Source organism: Haliotis cracherodii, unplaced genomic scaffold (assembly GCF_022045235.1).
Source record: "Haliotis cracherodii isolate W230 unplaced genomic scaffold, xgHalCrac1.p SCAF_4, whole genome shotgun sequence".
NCBI classification, from domain to species: domain Eukaryota; kingdom Metazoa; phylum Mollusca; class Gastropoda; order Lepetellida; family Haliotidae; genus Haliotis; species Haliotis cracherodii.
The window spans coordinates 12,930,578-12,956,308 of NW_027266297.1; the positions used below are offsets into that span (position 1 = coordinate 12,930,578).

The 25,731-nt window shown below is 39.6% G+C and overlaps 1 protein-coding gene and 1 pseudogene across 1 annotated transcript; both read right to left on the reverse strand.

Annotated features, from left to right (window-relative positions):
• Positions 1 to 1,419: 1,419 nt before the first annotated feature.
• The window catches only part of LOC139479283 (uncharacterized), a 38,385-nt pseudogene continuing 14,073 nt past the window's right edge, over positions 1,420 to 25,731 (reverse strand).
• Positions 14,141 to 25,224, reverse strand: LOC139480116 (uncharacterized). Its single transcript, XM_071263143.1, has 3 exons — positions 25,154 to 25,224; positions 15,126 to 15,841; positions 14,141 to 14,691 (listed from the first exon to the last, which is right to left on the reverse strand). The coding sequence occupies exons 2-3, from the start codon at positions 15,829 to 15,831 to the stop codon at positions 14,141 to 14,143; spliced, it is 1,257 nt and encodes a 418-aa protein (XP_071119244.1). The 5' UTR covers positions 15,832 to 15,841; positions 25,154 to 25,224.

The window sequence follows — 25,731 nt, forward strand, 5'->3', positions numbered from 1 at the left end:
AAACAAAGCATCAAAGTCAATATCGTTCCCCTAAGTAATTTTGCAGATTTCATTTTTTTCCCTTGCGTTACTAGTGTCCATAGATAGCCATTCAATATCCAAATCACCATTTTGTTTCATGGAACAGACGACAACAAACACCAGAACCAAAGCATTTTGCATTTTAAATCGGATAAAATGTTACAGGACAAGGCAAAAATATTAAATTAATTATAATGCTGGAAAATGCAGGCATTAATTGTAACACAGAGACTTCGGAGTAACCCCGGAAAGTAGTTCCGGCCAATGTTCACACGTGAGAACTTTTCTGACCGTTCACAGGCGTGTGAACTCCAAATATCAGATCAGGTGACTACCCATTCAGCCACTCAGCATAAAAGAAACAGTGTAAACTTTAAAGTATGACATTATATAGAGTTTTACGGTTCATATAGTGTTTCACACTTTTATTTAGCATGTTATTTGTTTGTCGATCCACGCAATTGGGATATGATGACATGCATCCACCAAGTCAGCGAGCCTGCCGCAACCGATCCCGCCTCGGACGACATGCATCGTCGCCTTTTACGGCAAGAATGGGTTGCTGAAGACCTATTCTAACCCGGATCTTCACGGGTCAGTATATACTTGTATATGACTTTGTTTATAAATGTACTTAATGCACAAGCAACTTGTGAAAACAACAACACAAACTCTGAAAGACATTCACCACGTTCATCTTCTGGCATATCTATTTTGCATATGCTTCGACGGCATCCGTTATTATTTATCGTTTAAAGAAATTTGATTTTCCTTTGGAACAGTCAACATTTAGACTAATCTAATCTAATACATTTACATGCCTAAAGATGTCACACTTTAAGTGGGAAAGACTGATATCAATGACTATATTATGTCCTGTTCCACACCTTTTCTCATCTATTGAATGCAACATATACGTGTAATACAGTTTGCTTTAACGTCACTTCGAACAGTTTCAGTTATCACGCCATGTCTTGATGTGAGAGGAAAGACCAACCTGAAGCGAGTCTTTGAGGTTTAGCACTTTGGTGAAACCCATGACCATGGTTATGGTGCTGACAAACCCAGAATCAGGGCAAACTTGGATTCGAACCCATGATTAACTTTAATGGCCGCAACTCTGCACAGCAAATTCTGATACATTGCAAAATAAACCTGATTCCCAACCTCAATGATACTTATAAAGATGTAAAATGCCATTTTAGCTTTACATATGTTCCACAACGTGAAACTATTTGATATATAATACAGTAGAGTTTAAGGAAAAATGTGCCTGGAATTATGATCTCTGGCATGTACATGTATATGATTTCAGGCTGTACCAATAAAAATATATTAAGGATCTTCTTATTCGTTACTTTCTGGCAAAAAAACCCCTGAAACTATAAAAAGAGACACCTACAACAGGTTTCGCCACAATCCTTTATTTTTCAATTCATTAAGGTAACTCAATATTACATTCACTTTCACTACATTCATCCCAAGTCCATAATGCTGACCATCAAAACTCGTCATTCCATCCGCCATCTTGAAGGTATCGAAAATAGGAACTTTCCAAGTTCTAAGGAAACTCTCCATGTTGCCATTGTATCGTTTTACACTGTCGTACGACTGGGCCAACACTTTCGGGGACTTCAACGCACCCGGAGCATGACTCGCTGCCCACAGTACTTTTGGCCAAGATCTAGCATTGTTGCGTATATAGGAAAGTGTTGGTAACAAAAACTTCTTTTGAACTTCCTTATGGTTAAAATGATCGTGTGGACCTATACCTACAAAAAGTAATGACTTGTTATTTAAATTTGCAACACTTTGTTTCAATTGTGGGCCATATGCTGCAGAGAAGAAGTACTTCAGTACCAGGTTAACTGTACCGTTGCAAGCACGAAGCTGATACCTCAGATGCAGTCGACACAATTTTTCTGTGAACATATACATTCCGCTACACAAGTTCGTAACATCTGAAAAACAAGATCAACAAGTCGAAGAAAAAATAATCAATATTCCAAATGTATATATTATCAATGGAGCGGTTGTCTATGAATTGTTTAATACTACAACTTCTTCTGCACACAAATGTATCGGTCAGTAAAGAACAGACCTTGATACGTTTGTTGACGTACACGGTATTCCAAAAGAATGATCTCGAATATAGTTTTCTCAAATAATGATCAAATCATATTCATAAGATATACGTTTGACGACAAAGTGCATATATATTATAGGAAAGTGTTCATCACATGTGTACAGTATCAAATATAATCAGAAAATTTAAGAAAATGACGTTTTCCTCCGACATGTTACATTGATATCCTCAATTTTATTGTTTCATCTATTAAACTGTTTTCTTTTATTCTTTTCACTTTGCCATTGCTGTGTACATGTATAAATATGTTTCTCAATTTCAGACCTCAAGTTCTCACACAATAAATTATTTGAACTTACTCTGTGGTACATTTTCATTCATGGGTCCATCTTTCATATTCTCTGTAACAAGCAGTACCATAGCTGTATATACATGGCGAACAAGAGAATCCCCAACAAACAGAATCATGTTTCCGGTGAGGATGCTGCAAGCTTCTTGGGGGCTGTGTTCCTTGTAGCCATATCTTGGGTCTAAAGGGATCCAGGTGGAATATTCAGCATGTTTCTGGTTCCGCATGTCATAGCAATCAGGACACACACATTCCTCCACAGACTTCATAGCACATTTATTGTTGAAGCAGCACGGGGTTGTTCCTCTAGGATCACACAAGGCTCTTATCCACTCAGCAGTTTTAGATCCTGTGTGGGTAACATTTCCACAGAGACCGTCAATCCTTTGATAGGTAAGGTATAGCGGACATTTACGTCAGACAGAAAGTTCAATATATCTTCATCTTCCTTTTTTTTGTCAAAGGACGTGTTTTCCAGTGCCCTGTCAATAAATGCGATAGGATACTCGAATGTTGAGCGAATGGTGTGATGTTTTTAGGTATAGGATAAACCGATATAATACTTGATGGAGGATACTCTTGGAAAATGTGTCTTGAAATATTGCCGAGAATGTCAGAGGTCATGATGTTGGAGTTGCTCATGTACGTAACAAGAGCTACAAACGGTGTTATCAATAACATCATTACGAATACCTTCTGGTATGGAGCCATGGCGCCAACGCTGAAACAAAACAAAACTTATATTCTTTATATTGACATGTTCTACACAGAACTTTACATTAAACAGTTTTGTTATAGCAGATCGTTTGATAAAAATGTCAAGTAAAAAAGGTTGTGTCATGACTCACAAAACCGATTGTTTGCTTATTGCCTAAGGTGCCACAAAAAGATTATGCACTGTGTAAAACTAATCTTTAACTATATATGACATGCTTCATGTTTTTGTGGTTTTCTCTCTGATATTTTTTAACCAATCCACATCGAGTATTTTACAAGCATAGGTTTCAAATCACAATAACACTCTCTGATTGAAGCAGCCTATTTGAAGGCTGCATCACTGAAGAAGCTAAAAACTTTTTTTGGGGGAAAATGGTAAAGCAACCCCAACTGCAGCAACCGTTGCCAAGCAACCCATGTTGCTTATCAATGCAGCGCCCGCTGCCCTGCAAGTACCGATGCCAAGCAACCCATGTTGCTTACCAATGCAGCGCCCGCTGCCCTGCAACTACCGGTGCCAAGCAACCCATGTTGCTTACCAATGCAGCGCCCGCTGCCCTGCAACTACCGTTGCCAAGCAACCCATGTTGCTATGCAGCTATCGCTGCCAGGCAAGTACCATTGCCAAACCATGAGCGAAGGCAACTATAGTTGCCAAGCTGACCATCCGCTGTAAAGCGGACACTAAGCCATCTGCTGTAAAGCAGAATGGATAAATTGTTTCCTGCTGTAAAGCGGGCAGCCCTATCCTAAATAATTTATAATTTGGGATGTATCCCAAGACGCCAAATGTAACTTGTAATGCAGTCCACCAGCACCCCGCCCATCCGCAACATTTTATTCATGACAACATCATTATATACAAACATTATGCTCCAGTAAAATTACACCAACTGCAAAGCTTGAATAACTTGGAATTAAGGATAACAGTGCAACGAACTATAGATGAATGCGCGAATATAACTATGTGTTGTACGGCTGAAAGCTGGAGAGCAAGTGCTGCGTGAGCTGATGTCACGCTACAACAGGTCATAGAAAATATAAACAAACGCTACTTTACCGGACGTGCCAAGAGCGGATCTAGGCCAGAGACGATGGCACCATGCAAAACAGCACGTAGCCACACGGAATGAGTGAGTGAGTGAGTTGGGTTTAACGCCGCTTTTAACAGTATTCCAGTTATATCACGGCGTGTCAGCTTAATGTGGGAGGAAAGCCCGAAGTGATGCAGGTCTCAGACGTTTACCACTTCGGTGAAACCCACGAGCACGGGTATGGTGCAGACAAACCTAGAAACATAATCGGGGCGAAGCGGGATTCGAACCCACAATCATAGGTTTCTGGCGTGACCAAGGGACGCAACTCTGCACAGCGAATCGCGGCGCCTTAGACGACTGGGCCACCCGTGCCCCCCACACGGAATGAAGGTATTTCGCTGTAATAATATTAGCAACTGTGCCAAGCCTAACATAAAGGCATTTAGTTCTAGTCACTAAATGCTATTATATAAGGACATATCCATGGCTGCATTATGACAGGCTCCGCTATCATGCATGATAGCGGTACTTCAATTTAAGACAAGAGATATTATTGGATGACATGGTCGCGGATGTGGAGGTACTGGTGGACTGCAGAAATGAGCTTAACCCCTGTTAAGCAACCCCAACTGCAGCAACCGTTGCCAAGCAACCCATGTTGCTTATCAATGCAGCGCCCGCTGCCCTGCAACTACCGATGCCAAGCAACCCACGTTGCTTACCAATGCAGCGCCCGCTGCCCTGCAACTACCGGTGCCAAGCAACCCATGTTGCTTACCAATGCAGCGCCCGCTGCCCTGCAACTACCGGTGCCAAGCAACCCATGTTGCTTACCAATGCAGCGCCCGCTGCCCTGCAACTACCGTTGCCAAGCAACCCATGATGCTATGCAGCTATCGCTGCCAGGCAAGTACCATTGCCAAACCATGAGCGAAGGCAACTATAGTTGCCAAGCTGACCATCCGCTGTAAAGCGGACACTAAGCCATCTGCTGTAAAGCAGAATGGATAAATTGTTTCAACTGCATCAACCGCTGCCCTGCAACACCCGTTGCCAAGCAACCCATGTTGCTTACCAATGCAGCGCCCGCTGCCCTGCAACTACCGGTGCCAAGCAACCCATGTTGCTTACCAATGCCGCGCCCGCTGCCCTGTAACTACCGTTGCCAAGCAACCCATGTTGCTATGCAGCTATCGCTGCCAGGCAAGTACCATTGCCAAACCATGAGCTAGGGCAACTATTGTTGCCAAGCTGACCATCCGCTGTAAAGCGGACACTCAGCCATCTGCTGTAAAGCAGAATGGATAAATTGGTTCCTGCTGTAAAGCGGGCAGCCCTATCCTAAATAATTTATAATTTGGGATGTATCCCAAGACGCCAAATGTAACTTGTAATGCAGTCCACCAGCACCCCACCACAAGCACCAAGGTGCTTCCCCACAACCATGACCATTCGCGCTCATGTACACCCACCGTGTTATCCTATACTGAAAATGTTTCCTACAGGCATACTGCGGAAAGGGAGCTGCCAATGTTTTGTGTGAATAGATCAAGTCCGGCCGGTGACAAATGAACCCTGTCACACAGGTCCAGTGGCTGCTCTTGCCGGTTGAACACTGTGTGGGGAACCCGTATCCCCCCAAGCTCACTGGCCCTGTTCCCCACTCGTCTGTTCAGCTTCTGCCTGGCCCCGTCCAGGTCCCGGGCACGGCTGGCTACATGCCAGTACCTCCGTGGCAGCATGGAGTGCCAGCTTGATCTCATGATATAGCTGACACGTGTTTACCTTACCCAGGTCGTTCGAACCCATGTGAATCACCACCGCCTTTGGTGGTGTCTGCATTGCTTTGACCTGGGCATCTATCAGCTTGGTCAGCTCCTCCCACCTCATGCCGCCCCTTGCCAACCAGAGACATCCCCCTGGAATACCGAAGTCACTGTCCTGTAGGTGCTCTCTCGCCCGGGTCAGGAAGCTGGACCCAACCAACCATACTGAAAACATGAATCAATAGGAAGAAAACTGTTCTTGCATGGTTGGCGATTTAAATGTTTGCAGTTATGCGTATATAGCTTTTATAACATTCTGACCCCCACCTACCAAAGTGCAGTATCAACTCACTCCGTTACCGGCTGCTGTCGTTTCTGCGCCAATCCTGAAGGAATGCGAAGAGTATGCTGCTGTGCAGATGCAGCTATGCGCCAGTGCTCTTTTTAGCACGGCCTGAAATTGATACCTTGTCAGGGGAGATTTATCAAAGTGTACCAAAGCTTGAGTCTGACCCTGTGATCGAACTGTTAGGTATGCTTTAACTGCAGCCACTGGACACAGATTGTGGCCAGGTATGGCGGAAATGGAAACAACTATACCATGTGACTGCCTGTCCGTTTTTGAATGCCTTACAGCGAATGTTACTGTCTTAGTAGTGTCTTGGACTTCTAGGTCTAAGAAAGCACAACCACAGGCCAGCATATCGTGTATGATTGCGTTGATATTTACAATCTTTTCCTGTGGTATTCTAACCTGCATCCTGACTGTCGATTTCAAGACCTAGGAATGTTAAGCAGGATGCAGGATCTACTGTCTTCTCATGTGCTACGGGTACGCCCAGCTCCTGGAAAGTACTGAGACATGTATCAAGGTTATCACCACAGTCTTTCGTTCCTGCAGTTCCGCCTGTGAGAAAATCATCAAGGTAATGCATGAGTTGGTGGTTAGGCAACTTTTGCTGGACACACCATTGCAAAAAGGTGCTGAATTTTTCAAACACTGAGCATGATATGGAACAGCCAAACGGCAAGCATTTATCAAAGTAGTATTTACCTTGAAAGCACGGAGTATGCTTCGCTGTCTATGTTGTCGTTGATTGATCTGCCTTGAGGATAAGAAAGGTGGTGTATTAAACGAAAATCGTCTGTCCCCAGCAAGGACTGACTCTTACCCGTTTGCTTTTTGGGGACGAGACCGATGGGTGAAACTTGTAGGTTCAGCAGGAGTTAGCTCCCCTTGGTAGCTCGCCTGGGTTGGGAGGCTCGCTTGGGTTTCGCGGTTCGTTTCGAGTGTTGCCAATAAATGTCATCAAGTGTTTACCTGTGTCCTGTCGATGTGTGACAAGTGTACAGTTCCTCTTAACCTAACTTGCGCTGACCTCTTTCATGTTTTAAGATCCTAAACATGTCTCGATAAACATTTACTTCTTTAAAAGGAGCAGCCCATATTTGTTTTATTGAGTTTAAGCAATTGCGATACTACACACTTGTTTATGGCAAAAATGTATCGCTGCAGCTGGGTCAATAATGACAGACAGACAGAGAGATATTATGTATTCAGTGTAAGGCCAGAGGCCCATAATACACTCATTTAATAACATTTGGAGACGCATGCTTGTTTGATTTACATTTTGTGGATACTTAAGAGCACAGTTGTACAAGTTGCGTGACAGGTTCAACTTTCCTTAATTACTATATAATGATACAGGCTTACATTTTACAATACTTCATTCTTCGAAGATGCCAATAGATTTACATGGTGATAGACAGATAGACAGATAGACAGATAGATAGATAGATAGATAGATAGATACTGATAATTTACATGTGTTAGATGGTTGCTTAGATAGATTTCCCTTAATAGATTTTACTACTACATCTACATGTTGCTAAAGCAGACTTTAAGTAAACAGGGATATTTTATGAAAGGAACAATTTAACATTTAAAAGACTTAAACTGTGCATAGTACCTACACTTTGATGAATTGGACATGTCGGTAATCCAGGCTTGCTAGAGATTATCAACGAGTATTTTCTGAAAAATAGTTATAGAACTGTTTATATTTCCAACATTTTGGGCTATCCACTCAAATCCAAAACCGAACAGAAAAAGTATATTTTTTGAATGGATAACCCAATTAACACATCCACTTTCATCCACGGATAACATCTGATATCATTGGTACGGTAATCTATTTTGACTCAGATTTATAATTTTACACCAATATTTCACTGCTCTAGTCATATAAACAAACTGGAGAGGAACTCAACATTCACCAAGAACCATACTTTTTTAAGTTTTATCACCCACTTTCAGCAACCATTTACATAGTTTTACTTGTATTTTTTCAATTTCTTTACAATATTTTACTCCCCATATTTCTGAAACATAACGCAATATGGGGACAAGCATACTATCAAATTTTTTGAACAGATACTACCTCTATTTGATTACCATTAAAAAAACATTTTTTTATAATTACGCAAAGGGCCACCATAAACCATAATTTTATTTTTGTTAAAATTTACTTTCCTACCCTTGGCATCACAAAATTTCTCCAAGGCATTGATTTTCTTTTGTAATTGTAAACAAGAATCAGCCATTGGTAATATATCATCTTCAAACCTTAAAGCAAACACATTATCGCAACGTAGTGAGACAAATATGCCTCTACCACCACAGTCTTCCATGACTTTAACAAGTCGATTTATGAAAATGATAAATAGTCGAGAGCTTAAAATGCAACCCCTGGTGGGTACCGATATTACAATCAAAGTAATTTGAAAGGCCATTCTAAATCCTTACACAAGCACTGAGCTTAGAATACACTGATATTATAATTTGTTTGATAGGCATTACTTACAAGTTGACGGATGACAAGATAGACACAATTTTATGGATAACAACTTCTTTAATACTGTGAAAAGCAGTATTAAAAAACTTGTTATCCATAAAATTGTGTCTATCTTGATATTATATTGTCAAGAAATCTATCTATCTATTTGAGGCTGTCAAATAAAACATTGTGTTTTAAAGTCAACTGTCCTTGGCAAAAATCAATAAATACACACTATAACCTACCTTACTTTTACCAGCATACTTCTGGACAATAGAATGTAACGAGAATATATTAGCACTTTTTGAATACTTAGATCTGAAGCCTCCTTGTACCCCATCTATAACATTATTTGCATCACACCATCCCTGCAGTCTGAAGTTAAGAATAGAACAGAAAAAACTTACAAACCGCATCAATCAATTACTTACCTCGATAGCTGTTGGGATTATCATTATCCCCAGACTTAAACCAGGGACACACTATACTCTTCCTCACGTCATCTGGGATTTGACCACTGTCAAATATCTTGTTCAAAGTAATAACAATAAAGGCTTAGATATTTTCAAAATTCTGCAGCCACGCCATCTGGGCCAGATCTATTATTACCAATATTATAATAAATTATTTCCAAAATAGTCAGAGGAGAATTCAATTCGCTTACCGGGAAATCTTGCATTATCGGATTTATTTCTGAAGTGTTGACATTATCCTTTCCATCCACCGATCCCACGTTTAATAGACTAGAAAAGCCTTTTGCCAAACCATCACTTCTCATCTTACCTGCAATGTGTATAACCCATAATCCAACTGTTTTCCGCTCTTAAGCGCACACGAGGCGAAATAATTTGTCTTAATGCCACCCTTTTCGGCGCATTATTATTGATGTCAATATATTTTACCAAAATCTCTTTCTGCTAATCTCGTTCACCTATTTCATTCGTGCAGGATAACATCGCTTCAAGCGCACAAGAGATGAGAGTGTTGACGGAATTGTTGTGCTGTTGACATGAAGACTAATGCATCGATCCACGCAATTGGGACACGATGACGTGCATCAACCAGGTCAACGAACCTGACAACCCGATCCTGTTAGTCGTCTCTAACGATATGCCTTTTACGGCAAGCATGGGTTGCTGAAGACCTATTCGACCACGGATATTCTGCTCGATGAAAAGTGCTTTTTTGTTCTGTGTTTATTGTGTTGGTTAACGCCGCACTGAAGGCATCAGTCAATCAATAATGTAGTATTGTGTGCCTTCAGTCTCGCAATGCCTCGAAAGAGACACCTAGCAATCCCTGGATACCCGGGTGACTTAATTGGATCGGGTCATGTATATATATTCTCAAGACTGTTTCTATTCAAACGCTCGGTGAATGTACATATAAAACAACCATACTAGAGAATATGCAGTCGCGATTATCCTCCGAAACAGATTCATTTGGGCGTAAAAGGCAAAGTAGCGGTGACAATTGTGTGAATGGATCACTGAAAAATAACTAATTTACATCCAAACTACCACCAGATACCAGTTCTACCAGGTCAAACCAGACAATATTGAAAAATGTGACAGACAGCAACAAAGACCAACGAGGACCTCATATATAAGAATTATATATATCGAAGCCCGGTCCAAATGAATATCCTACCTTAACAGGTGCACGATGATATTAATATCTGGTGTAGGGTTCCTACGTATATATGTATGAACATGCCTATGTATATATGTGTGAACATGCCTATGTATGTATGTGTGAACATGTCTATGTATATATTTGTGAACATACCTATGTATGTATGTGTGAACATTCCTATGCATGCATGTATGTGTGTATTGCTCTGTATATATGTGTGAACATGCCTATGTTTATAAGTGTGAACATGCCCATGTATATATGTGTGAACATGCCTATGTATGTATGTGTGAACATACCTATGTATGTATGTGTGAACATGCCTATGTATATAAGTGTGAACATGCCTATGTATGTGTGTGAACAGGCCTATGTATGTATGTGTAAACATACTTATGTATATATGTGTGAACAAACCTATGTATGTATGTATGTGTGAACATTCCTATGTATATAAGTGTGAACATGCCTATGTATTTATGTGTGAACATTCCTATGTATATATGTGTGAATATGCCTATGTATGTATGTGTGAACATGTCGATGTATATATGTGTAAACATTCCTATATATATGTTTGTGAACATACCTATGTATGTATGTGTGAACATGCCTATGTATATATGTGTGAACATGGCAATGTATGTATGTGTGCATTGCTATGTATGTATGTGTGAACATTCCTATGTATGTATGTGTGAACATTCCTATGCATGTATGTATGTGTGTATTGCTATGTATATATGTGTGAACATGCCTATGTATATATGTGTGAACATACCTATGTATATATGTGTGAACATCCCTATGTATGTATGCATGTGTGAACATACCTATGTATATATGTGTGAACATACCTATGTATGTATGTGTGAACATGCCTATGTATGTATGTGTGAAATGCCTATGTATATATGTGTGAACATACCTATGTATATATGTGTGAACATTCCCATGTATATATGTGTGAATATGCCTATGTATGTATGTGTGAACATGTCTATGCATGTATGTATGTGTGTATTGCTATGTATATATGTGTGAACATACCTATGTATATATGTGTGAACATTCCTATGCATGTATGTATGTGTGTATTGCTATGTATATATGTGTGAACATACCTATGTATATATGTGTGAACATACCTATGTACATATGTGTAAACATTCCAATGTATATATGTGTGAACATACCTATGTATGTATGCGTGAACATGCCCATGTATATATGTGTGAACATGCCTATATATGTATGTGTGAACATGCCTATGTATATATTTGTGAACATACCTATGTATGTATGTGTGAACATTCCTATGTATGTATGTATGTGTGAACATTCCTATGCATGTATGTATGTGTGTATTGCTATGTATATATGTGTGAACAGTCCTATGTATTTATGTGTGGACATTCCTATGCATGTATGTATGTGTGTATTGCTATGTATATATGTGTGAACATGCCTATATATAAAAGTGTGAACATGGCTATGTATGTATGTTTGTATTCCTGGTTTATGTGAATGGATGATGTATTGATCTGTATGACAAGAACTTGGTGTAGAGTGAGAAATACGACTATGGCTTCTGTGTATGCAGTGGGTGTGTGTACGTACTACCTATTCAATAGTCTTTCTTGTGTACAAGTTACTGTATGAACAGCATGGTCTATATCATTGGAGGGTGTACTGCTGGATACTGACGGTGCATATGACTGGATTATGTAACGATGGCGATATGTATAGCATTGCTTATATGTATTCTGTGCGGGTAATTAGTATGTGATTTACTTGAATGGATAATGTATTGGACTTTATGGCCTTGTTAATAGAACCTGATATAAAGTAAAAGATGTGACTGAGATTCATATGTTTGCAAATAGGTTTATGTATTAGAATACTGTATATGATAGTGTATTTTATTGTTTAACAATGATTTTAACTGTGTTGCGTTGTTTCTGTTGAGATTCGGTCGACGCTCATTGCATTGTATTTGGGCAGTTTTGTTTGTTTGTTTGTTCTATTAACGCCGCACTCAGCAATATTCCAGCTATGTGACGGCGGTCTGTAAATAATCGAGTTTCGACCAGACAATCCAGTGATTGGTATCATGACCATCGATCCACGCAATTGGGATCGATGACATGCATCAACCAAGTCAGCGAGCCTGACCACCCGATCCCATTAGTCGCCTTTTACAGTAAGCATGGGTTGTTGAAGACCTATTCTATCCCGGATTTTCACGGGTCAGGAATGAAGTGCCATTTAATTTAAGCACTAGTCTGGAAGTTACTAGATTTAGATGCTAGTGTTGTATGTAAACTTCCGGTTACTGCGGACGGTGATAGAATGTCATGGAAACATCTTTAATGTTCTCGTTCCGATGGACTGAGGGCACTACATGGAAAATACCAGTGCCTGTTGATGTAGCTCTCACCCACACGCATTTGCATCGCTTTGGGAACAGCGATGTGGGGATCGTTCATCATCCCTGATTCCCTGCCGAGCGCATCTCGGAAGCCTGTCAGTGACCACTGTCGCTGCTGGGTAAATATATTTTTTATCACTGAATGTTGCTTTCACCACTGTATTTTTGTTTTTGATACTAACCACTGCCATCATATTATGTATTGCCATTGAATATTGTATTACCACTCTTATGTTTACTGGGGCGGTCGGGTAGCCTAGTGGTTAAAGCGTTCGCTCGTCACGATTCGGGTTCGATTCCCGACATGGGTACAATGTGTGAAGCCCATTTCTTGTGTCCCCCGCCGTGATATTGCTGGAATATTGCTAAAAGCGGCGTAAAACCAAACTCACTCACTTGTATACAATTTGTTTGTTGGTTTCACACCAAGTTTTTTTACGTACAGATTTCTAGGTTAACATATTGTTTCAATTTGGGAATTGACACGTAACAATATTCATGTATATGACTTTGTTAATAAATAGACATGATGTACCAGCAACTTGGGAAACGTACAAACCTCTGAAAGACATACAACACGTTCATCTTCTCTTTTGGTATATCTGTTTTACATATGCTTCGACAGCACGACTGAAGATGCCACTCTTTTGACTGATATCAATCACATGCCTTTTCCAAACCCGGGAGACAGATATGTTTGTATTGTCCTGCATAATCCAACTTTATTATGTCCTGTTCCACACCTTTTCTCATCTGTTCATAACTGAATGCAACATACACACGTGGGCGAGGATGCTGTAACGTCACAGTTTCAGTTATCACGTCATGTCTTGATGTGGGAGGAAAGACCGACGTGAAGCGGGTCTTAGAGGTTTAGCACGTTGGTGAAACCAGTGAGCATGGTTATGGTGCTGACAAACCAAGAATCAGGGCTAACTTGGATTCGAACCCACGTTCAATATTTTCGCAGGCGTGCCTAATGGCCGCAACTCTGCAAGCTAATTCTGATACGTTACAAGATGAATGATTACCAAACCCAATGATACTTATGAAAATGTAAAATGCCATTTTAGTTTTACATATGTTCCACAACGTGAAACTATTGATACATAATACAGTAGAGTTATGGAACATGTGCCTGGATTTTTGAATCTCTGGCATGTTTTTAATTTCAGACTTTACCAATAAAAATATACTTCTTTTTCGTTATCTTATGGCAAAACGAAGCTAAAACTATAAAAAGAGACACCTACAACAGGTTTCACCACAATCCTTTATTTTTCAATTCATTTAGGTAACTCAATATTACATTCGCTTTCACTACATTCATCCCAAGTCCATAATGCTGACCATCAAAACTCGTCATTCCATCCGTCATGTTAAAGGTATCGAAAATAGGAACTTTCCAAGTTCTAAGGAAACTCTCCATGTTGCCATTGTATCGTTTTACACTGTCGTACGACTGGGCCAACACTTTCGGGGACTTCAACGCACCCGGAGCATGACTCGCTGCCCACAGTACTTTTGGCCAAGGTCTAGCATTGTTGCGTAAATAGGACAGTGTTGGTAACACAAACTTCTTTTGAACTTCCTTATGGTTAAAAAGATTGTGTGGACCTATACCTACAAAAAGTAATGACTTGTTATTTAAATTTGCAACACTTTGTTTCAATTGTGGGCCATATGCTGCAGAGAAGAAGTACTTCAGTTCCAGGTTAACTGTACCGTTGCAAGCACGAAGCTGAAACCTCAGATGCAGTCGACACAATTTTTCTGTGAACATATACATTCCGCTACACAAGTTCTTAACATCTGAAACACAAGATCAACAAGTCAAAGCAATAATCAACATTCCAAATATATATATTATCAATGGAGCGGTTGTCTATGACTTTTTTAATACTACTACTGCTTCTGAACACAAATGTATCTAAAAGAATGATCTCGAATATAGTTTTCTCAAATAATGATCAAATCGTATTAATCAAATTTACGTTTGACGTCGAAGTGCATATATAATATAGGAAAGTATCCATCACATGTGTTCAGTATCAAATATATACAGAACATTAAAAAAATGACATTTTCCTCCGACGTGTGGCATTGATATCCTCAGTTATATTGTTTCATCTATTTTAAATATTTTGTTTTATTCTTTTAACTTTGCCATAGCTGTGTACGTGTATCAATATAAGTTTCTCAATTTCAGACCTCAAGTTCTTACAAAATGAATAATTTGAACTTACTCTGTGGTACTTTTTCGTTCATGGCTCCATCTTTCATATTCCCTGTAACAAGCAGCACCATGGCTGTATATACATGGCGAACAAGAGAATCCCCAACAAACAAAATGGTGCTGCCACTGAGGATGCTGCAAGCTTCATGGGGGCTGTGTTCCTTGTAGCCATATCTTGGGTCTGAAGGGGTCCAGGTGGAATATTCAGCATGTTTCTGGTTCCGCATGTCATAGCAATCAGGACACACACATTCCTCCACAGACTTCATAGCACATTTATTGTTGAAGCAGCACGGGGTTGTTCCTTTAGGATCACACAAGGCTCTTATCCACTCAGCAGTTTTAGATCCTGTGTGGGTAACATTTCCACAGAGACCATCAATCCTTTGATAATTCTTTGGTAAGGTGTAACGGACATTTACGTCAGACAGAAAGTTCAATATGTCTTCATCTTCCTTTTTTGTCAAAGGACGTGTTTTCCAGTGCCCTGTTAATAAATGCGATAGGATACTCGAATGTTGATCGAATGGTGTGATAATTTTAGGTATAGAATAAACCGATATAATGCTTGCTGGAGGATACTCTTTGAAAATGTGTCTTGATATATTGCCGAGAATGTCAGAGGTCATGATGTTGGAGCTGCTCATGTACGTAACAAGAGCTACAAACGGTGTTATCAATAACATCATTACGAATACCTTCTTGTATGGAGCCATGGCGCCAACACTAAAACAAAACAAACATGTTATACACACAAATGTACCGGTAGCACCCGCCACTTTGTTGCCTGACAAGGGTGTCTGACAAGTGAATTTAAACTGGAAAATAACCAGACTATTTAATATTAATTGTAAAGACAACACTTCGGATATTAATTTTATTATACGTATGTATTATGAAGAATATGTATCGCCTTCTTTGGGTGCCTGTTACGTCTGTGACATATATTTAATTTAAGCTATATGAGGTGAGGTGAAATGGGGTTTAACGTCGCGTCCAAGATTATTGCACTTAGATAGCGACGTGAGTAGTTGGTAGCGGTACTTTAGGACCGCTCCTGGCTTCTGATTGGTCGAGAGGATCACGTGACCTCTGTGACGTCACTTCCGGTCTCGGTTTGGTCATGTGACCTGCGCATGCGCACAGGGCATGATGGGACCTGCGCGCGCATCCAAGATGGCGTCGCATCCGTTTCCGGGGGTGTGCTCCTTCAAGATGGCGTCGCATCCGTGTCCGGTGGCGTGCGCACCTCCAAGAGGGCTGCGCCTCCGTTTCCGGTGGCGAGCACCTCCAAGATGGCGTCGCCTCCGTTTCCGGGAGGGAGGGAGGGAGGAGGAGGAGGGTTCTTTGTTTGGGTTTGAGGGTCGTCAAAGCAAAGGATGAAAGCGTTCTTTCGGGAGAGACGGGTGGCCCTGAAAAGGGCCGTTTTGAAGAAGATGACTTCTTCATATGCAGGTACACGCAACGGCGCAAAGGCACGGGTGGGCTTTAATCTGGCGTCCCACAGGACACCTACTTGTGTGTGTTAAACGACGCATGTAGGTGTCCTTCAGCACAGTGTTGCAATACACGCATTGGAAAGTCCCATCCCATGCCCTTGTACTAAGGGCGTACACTGGGAGGCACCCTTGGCATCTACCACATTGTCATGGAGGTAACGATGCTGTTTCATTATAGTGCTAGCTCACTGAGATACCATGCCGCAGTTTAACATAAATACCCCACTTAGACACAGTATACTGACTCCGAGCCGACCAGTCCTTGTTTTAGCCCCTTAATGCCGAGCGCCAGACAGGGTAACAACAAGTACAATCGTTTAACGTCTTTTGGTATGACGCGGCCGGGGATCGAACCCCGGACCTTCCGCTCTCCGGGCGGACGCTCTACCACTAGACCTCGGAGGCGATCTAAACTATATGAACTATGTAAACATTATGAATTTGAATAGTACTTAATCATGTGATGTAGTGATATCCTGGCCATCCTAATAAACATTTATTTCTTTAAAAGGAGAAGCCAACATTTGGTTTATTGAATTTAAGCAATTGCAATACTACACATTTGTTTACAGCAAAACATGTATCGCTGCAGCTGGGTCGATAATAGTGGAAAGTAAGTATGGAATTAAGATATTTTTCGACGTTTGAGTTGATGACACTAGCCTGTAATGTTTATGACCCATGTTTCAACTGTTCTTCCTCCATTAAGCGAACACGAATCGAAATAGTTAGACTGTCGTATGCCCTCGCGCTGGCTTCAACAAACTACTCGATGAATAATGCTCTTTTGTTATGTTTGATGGTGAACGCAACACAAGATCAATTGATAAGTAGAGGGGTACTATGTGCCTTCAGTCTCACAATACCTCGAAAGACACGCATAGCAATCCCCAGACACCCACCCAGGCCAGATTACCCAGGTGATTTGTTGGCAGGGGTGACAGAACTGGGTCGGGTCATGTACCGAAATACTGAAGAGTGTTTGTGTTTCCACACAATGTATGAATGTAAATATAAAACGACCCTAACAGTCTCGATTATCCTCCGAAACAGATTCAACTGGGCGTAAAACGCAAAATAGAAGTGAAAATGATATGAATGGATCACTGAAAATAACTAATTTACATCCAAACTACCACCAGATACGAATTCCACATGGTCTAATCAGGAAAATATTATTTTGATCATTTTAGAACAAGGTGAAATGCTGAAAACAATAGAGTCTGGCCGAATGCGTATATATCTAACACTGAACAAACAAACAATAACATTTTGACTACTCCAACACCGTGTCCAACTTCACCTAGGAACAGCAGTGATAGGTAGTAATATTAGCAGTCACTGAGCCACGAAGTATGTGTTTTGCAACAGTAGTCATAAAGGGAGAAGTCAAAATGGGAAGACACCAGGGAAACATCGTGCTTGGCCACGTGCCAAGTTAATATTTCATGCTATCTCTTAATAATGCAAAAGTAGCTTTTGTTGCATTTTCCGCAAACTCTCTTATTGCTATAGTGAATATCCTGTCATGTTTCTTAGTAAGGTATTCTCTGTAACTGTTGTAAAATAAAAGCGACAAAACTCTTTCCATTTTCATAAGACATCGCTGCCAAAAGCAATAAAAAAGAACAAATAATGCATAGAAAATAACAACATCTATCATTAGACATTTGTTCACGTATATATGGGCAGAGCACAGATGGGTAGAGTAGTCCTAAATTCCATATTTTGGCTTTTTTTTAAATCCTTCTTCTTCAGAAGTCATAACGAGAATCCCTATAATAGGGGAGTTGTTTTGAGGACTTGGCTTGTTTGGGCCAATGAGCAGTTGGGGCAAAATTGGATTAAAATCAGTCGAAACCAGCTTTGATATTTTTGTCATGTTTAAGCTAGAAAACTTAATGATATTGTATCTGTCAGACCAGCAGTTACTGGTTACCCTAATCACACAGATGCACGATTTCAATTTCAAACTAGGCACTAATAACAACGTCCAGATTTAGACTGGAAATGGGCTCCAGAACGTGAAGCATAGTTACAATTTTGTTAATCGAAAACGGGACTTCTGTATGACGAGGGAACGCTTTATAACCACTAGATCGGTGTCCTCCCACTTACCCAACTCCTATAGGTTAGAGTTACAAGACTGATCAGGCGTATTAATGCCCAAGAACAAATGGTGTTTCCGTTACATCGGCCCTGAGCATTGTATCAGATCAGATTCTGAACACCGGATTGAGAGTATTGGAAACTCGAGAAAGGCCTCTACTGTATAGTTTTAGACATGTTGAGGAATAACCGTTCGTAAAATGGTAATTTGCTTATCTAATTTATTGAGAACATTAAAAGCACAATAAATATGCAGTGAGCAAAAAATAATACTGAAACGTTTAAGGAATACATAATTGTGATTTGGGAATGAACACAAAGGAATCAGTACGTGCTACTTACAGATCAGTGGAACGTCATAAAGTGTATACTTGTTGACATTGGAAACACAACACGTGACAGACAGCAACAAAGTCCAACGGGGACCTCATATATATAACAAGTATCGAAGCCCGGCCCATTCATGCCTATATATAAGCGTGGATTCCCAGCATGGTACAGCATTGTAGTCACCACTGCATATCGTGATTGTGCACTGTGCGACACATAAATAAACTAATTTTCTCCTAAAAATTATGATCACAGCATGATTAAGCAGGGATATGTTCTGTTCTTACAAACATTATCAGAGGAAACATGTTCCCAGATAACCTTCCAAATATGATAACAAATGATAACACCAAACACATTCTCATTACATTCCTGTTACATCAAGTCATTGTACCAGCTGAATGGAGAAAACACCTGTGTTCAAGCATATTTTGTCTTGGTACAAATACATCTGTAGATCTATAATTTTGTAAAACGGTTATATATTATTTTTACCAATTTAAAAACCTGAAATATTAATTCATCAAAGCCCTTTAACCGGAAGAAATGCTCATACATTGGCAATTATAATTCATGCACTGATCCAAGATCTATGCCGCTGAACGCTCCTTTGTGCAAACATAAACTAAGGTATGTATACTCAGGACAGATAAAGACGTGAGGAGAGTGAAAGGGTTGGGGCGTGAAAGGAGTCCAGTTAAGTATTGGACGGTGGCCAACTGATTTTCCACTAACAGTTGTACAAGGCGGAGCAAAAAAGCATTTTCCCTTCCATTTTAGGCTTGAAAAACTCGATGCTTTTCCGGACGCTCACGAATTTATCAATTTAAATGAATTTTGAGTAATTTTTCCGACCAATGGCCAATATACGGAATAAAAGACGTTTTCTTGTTTGCAGTGTATGAATGCAACATACGCATATGACATTATAACAAACCCAAATCTTCCAGCACAATAAAGTTATTGCGAGTAAATCGCTTGAAAATCTGGAAGTCGGCCGGTCTGTGAGCGTGGCTGAGCTAGGTTACATGTAAGAGAGAAATCGTTAAACGAAATAAAATTTGAAGCGTTTCGAATACTTCCAACTATCGTGATACAAATTTCCACATCTCGGTGCATTCACATGGGGATCTCAACTGTTTCGCCCGACTTGGCCCGGGCGGTCAAATCCAACTTAAACGTCACTGATGTATCATCAAACCTGATTAAATCTATAGAATAGTATTATATCTACCCGAATACCAATTTATATTGTCACCGTTCACCGCATTGAAAGCAAACACGTTGCTCTAAGCGAAGCCGTCTTTTCTATTCTCTCAACATAGTCTTAAACGTCAAATATGTTTGTCTAAAGACTAGTATATCTACTCAAACAACAGACTTTCATGTCACTGTTCATCGTATTAAAAGCAAAAACGTTACTTAAAGTGATTCCCTTTTCCTCTGCATTCTTAACATAGCCTCTTACGACGTAAATTGTAATAAAAAGGTAAATTGTAATACTTGCAGTAAATTGTAATAATTTTGACGTAAATTGTAATAACAACGTAAATTGTAATAAAATTTGACGTAAATTGTAATACGCAAATTGTAATAAAAATTGACGTAAATTGTAACAATCTCAACTTGCGGTAAAATGTAATAACTTTTTACGTAAATTGTAATAACCTTATAAGTTTAGTGTCAAAGGCGTTAAATGACTAGAACCTATCCTTGTCAGGGTTGGTACAGGGTTTATCGTACAATCGTCATTAAAGTATTGGATTGGGGGAGGATGGAGGTCGTTATCGTACATTGTTGTATAATTATATGTATATATAAACGCATTGGAATTTCATTTCTATGGTTGTCCAGAAGAGGATTAATTACTAGAATGAACTATTTATTTGAGAAATACTCTGTGTGTTTTGTATTATATTTTGACAAAGAATTCAAATACAACAAATGAGTGACCGATCTCCTGTGCAATGTCAAATGAAAAAAAAACAGTCGGCAGCAAATGCAGCATAGATTTCCCATGCATGGGAAAGAAGAATACTTAATACATAACATTATATACAATTTGTTTTATTATTATCAAAAGAGGGGCGTGGATATTCTTTACCTACATTGCATATACTATTAGATATTGTGTATTCTCGATCTCTGTGAACTTCTCACAGATAAAGAAATAATAATAAATAAATGCAAACCATGTTAACTTATGCAATATTTGTAGCAATGTATGATTTACATATGGATCATTAATATAACATAAAATATTTCCTTTCATAGGAAGAAGTATATTTAATGAAATAAATGAATAAATGTAACTGTCTGGATTCCTTTCATATGTCATGAAGAACTAACAACAACTTACTGACAACTTTTGCTGGGATAATAACTCCTTGCCCCAACAACAAAAACAGAATCCATCGTGATAACGGCACGAAATCATAATTCAAACCATACACAAATAATATCCGGTATATTCGGGCATGTCTTGTTGAGTTTCAAAGAGCATCAGAATGTATAATAAATTTGTTGCAATCAATTATTGCTGAAATATATCTGTTTTGATCAAAATTGAAAGGATGGAAAATCTATAATGAAAAGGGTTTTGTAACTAACGTAAATATTCTCTTTGACCTCATACGAAGAGTATTATAAGATCATTAAACTCGGCAATCGTTGGTGGATTGCGCCAAGCAACCTTGATACCAAATTTGGTACCTCACGTATATTGCGGTACATAATTTTCGAAACAGATAATTACGTTTTTCAAAAGTAATCACTAATTTGTGACATATATACGGACAAAAATTACCTCAGAGGATATCTTCTCTGGGGGTTTAAGAGGATTAAAATAATTCCAGCTAACATAAAGCACTTTAATAAAATACCTTCTGAACATTCCAATGTAAAGAATATATTGCTGGAATATTGCTAAAAGCGGCGTTAAACCATACTCACTTACTCACTCCAAGTGAAAGATGAGTGACACTACTTTAATTTGTGAGAGGTCCCACAAAAATGCTGATATGAGCAATTAAAGGTTATACAAAATGTAACAAATGAACAAAGTAAGATATTTTAAAAGATAAAATAGCAACACAAACCTGTAGATATACGAATTAGAATGTAGCAAATATATTAGATAAACGTATCTTCTACGTAGATAAAAGTATGTCCGACGAAGACATAAGTATATTCTTCGTAGATAATACGTTTTTCATTTTTTATCACTAATTTGAGACAGACAATAATTCCCTGAAAGCATAACCTCCTCTGGGGGTTTAAGAGGATTAAAGTAATTCCAACAAACAACAAGCACTGTAATGAAATTACAACATACTTTGTTAAAATTCTGATGAAAAGACTAGTAACTATCTAAAATACCGAATCATACTGTTGCTGCGATACTTGGGCCTCTTCAGCATAGACACACAAACACAAACATACACAAACATACACAAACACACACACATTCACACATACACACGCACCCCCCCCCCCCCCCCACACACACACACACAAACACATGTTGCACACACTACACACCCAAACAACCCCCCCCCCCCCCAACACTATGACGCAGATTGTAGTATCTTCTACGTAGATGATAGCATGCCACAAACATCACATCACTTCCAATGAATGTCTTTCACTATGTTGACACCACCCTTTAATGTCGATTGTACGATAAAGCCTATACCAACCATCCTTAACTTAACAGTTTTGTACATTTGTCATCATACACAGTATTTCTCGAATTGTACATGTGAAACGAAAGCTCAACTGACAAAGACAATTTCTAGTCATTTGGCGTCTTGGACACTACGGTAGTAAGGTTATTACAATTTATGTAAGAATTTATTACATTTTACCGCAAGTAGGGATTATTACAATTTACGTCAAATATTATTACAATTTACGTTGTTATTACAATTTACGTCAAAATTATTACAATTTACTGCAAGTATTACAATTTACGTCGTAACATAGCCTCTATCAATTGTTCAATAGGGGGCATTGTTAAGATGTTGACGGAGTAGACTCAATTTATGTGAGTGAGTGAGTTTGGTTTATCGCCCCTTATAACAGTATTCCAGTTATATCACGGCGTGTCAGCTTAATGTGGGAGGAAGCCCGAAGTGATGCAGGTCTCAGACGTTTACCACTTCGGTGAAACCTAGAAACGTAATCGGGGGGAACTGGGATTCGAACACACAATCATAGGTTTCTGGCGTGCCCAAGGTACGCAACTCTGCACAGCGAATCGCGGCGCCTTAGACGACTGGGCCACCCGTGACCCGCCCCCCCCACCCCCCCCCCCACCCCCCCCCCCCCCCACCCCCACCCCCACCCCCACCCCCCTTCCCCTCCCCCCAACTTCTTTATTTTCTGTAATTTACTGTAAGAGCCTCTATCAAAAATGTTCGGTCCGACTTGGCCCGGGGGGTCAATAACAACTAAAACCTTACAGACGTATCATTAAACGTATTCACCTCTGTAGAATAGTATTGATATCTACCTAAATACCACTTTATAATGTAACTGTTCATCGTATTTAAATAAAAGGGTAAAAAAGTACAGTTGTAAAATACAAATACGGCCAGGGTTGTCTAATTCCTATAACACGAAATACACAGCTGCAGCTACAGCGCAGAACGAATAATTCGAACTAACTTTATGCAAATGCTTGTTAACTGCAGACACATCAAAGCGCAATATGCATTAATTCTAAATTTATCACTGAGTAATTATAATAGAATACTTTAAGTGAGATCGAAAAGGGGTCTTTGGTCGAAGAGCGTGATCCACGGTAACGGTATAGCGAGACCGCGGCCGCGCTATAGCGCGGTATGTGAGCGGGTCGTAGCGGTCGGGCTGTACCCGATAAACTGCATTGTTGCCAGTGTTTGATAGTCACGTGATTACCATGTGCATTGACTTCCCTAATACCAGAGAGAGAGAGAGAGAGAGAGAGAGAGAGAGAGAGAGAGAGAGAGAGAGAGAGAGAGAGAGAGAAAGGGAGATATAAGGCAGTTTGATGAATCCAACATAAGTTACATTTTCCTTTTTAAGACGTACTTGTGAATCAATGTAGGCACATTGACAGACAGATTTGCGAATATTCACAAACAGTAGACACGCACTTTTACTGGCATTATATTTCAAATGCCATCCATTAGCATATGTGTATATATCATTCAGCAGACACTGCAGTCCGTCAGGGCACCTGCGTAGTATCGTTTGCGCGCGCGCGCGCGTGTGTGTGTGTGTGTGTGCGTGCGTGCGTGCGTGCGTGCGTGTGTGTGTGTGAATGTGAGTGTATAGCAATTATGTTTCCGATACAATGCTTTAATGTAAACATAAACGTTAACAATTGAATATATAATGCACTTAATGTGAATGGTCAAACAAGAATTATAGCTAAAATTATCATAACAATGCTTGAATGTTATCAGAAATCTGCGGACCACTGTAACGCACTTAATGATATTAAAACACAAAACAGTGTGTGTGTGCAGAATAGTCGGTTACAATAATATAATCTACGACACTTCTATCTTTACAGGTATAACTGCCAACATTCTGTCTTAGCTGCATCTCCCATTCAGAATAAAGATGGATGTTGCCCTACATAATTCAACTACATTTTGACCATACCTATTTACATTATTAGCCTTAGATGTCCTTTCACGTGGAAACCACATGATTTTAACACTGCAGTAATGTCACCAAACTCATCAAAATGAAATTCTTGGAGTCCAATGTTATATCCTGTGTTAGTGTCACTTTCACAGATATCGTCCAGACTGGAAATGCGGGAAATATAATCTCTACCCCAAAATATATTAGTACTTATTATTATTACATCGTGTGAACTTTCTTTTTTTGTCCGTTCACAGGTGTGTGAACTCCAAATATCAGATCTCGTGACTACCCTTTAATCAATCAGCAAGAAAGAAACAGTGTAAACTTCAAAGTATGAAATTATTCGCAATATGTTACAAATATTCAGTGTAATATCAGTATTTGTTTCTTTGTATTTCCCAAGTATTAACATATTTGAAGTAATTTAGCTAGAATGTTTAAACATATTCAACAATCTCACCTGTGGAAACGGTTCTGTACACAATGATAATTCCTATTCGTGTTGGCCCTTCGCAAAGCACTGCAATAGCCAACGCGAACGCATTGCGAAACAGCCACCGCTATTCATTCTCCACTAGACACGCCCAGCCAGAAGTGTATTTGGAGTGTCACATAATATTATCAGCTCAAAACCGGTTAGAATACGAACACGGCTATCCTCTATATACATGCATAAAGACATGTTACCATAGAAACCTTGGGATGAAACATATCATGTATCCTGTAACATTCGTATAGCGGGCAGAAATATCCCGTTTCGGCCCTGCTTGCAGTAACGACGGGATTGAATGTGGCTCCCTGTCCACCGGGTATCGATATCGTCCCTGGTGTCGGTTCGCAAATGTCAGTTATGGCTTCACACAATGACTTTGGGGTGGACTGTTCGTGTTGACGATAATGGGTGGTTATAAGAATCAGTTTATTCTCAAAAACCACAAAAGGTGATACAAGAGCATATTACAATAAATAATTATATTTATGTACAAATAGCAGAACAGATGGCAGTTTATAACAACATGTGATTACCTTGCATTTTTA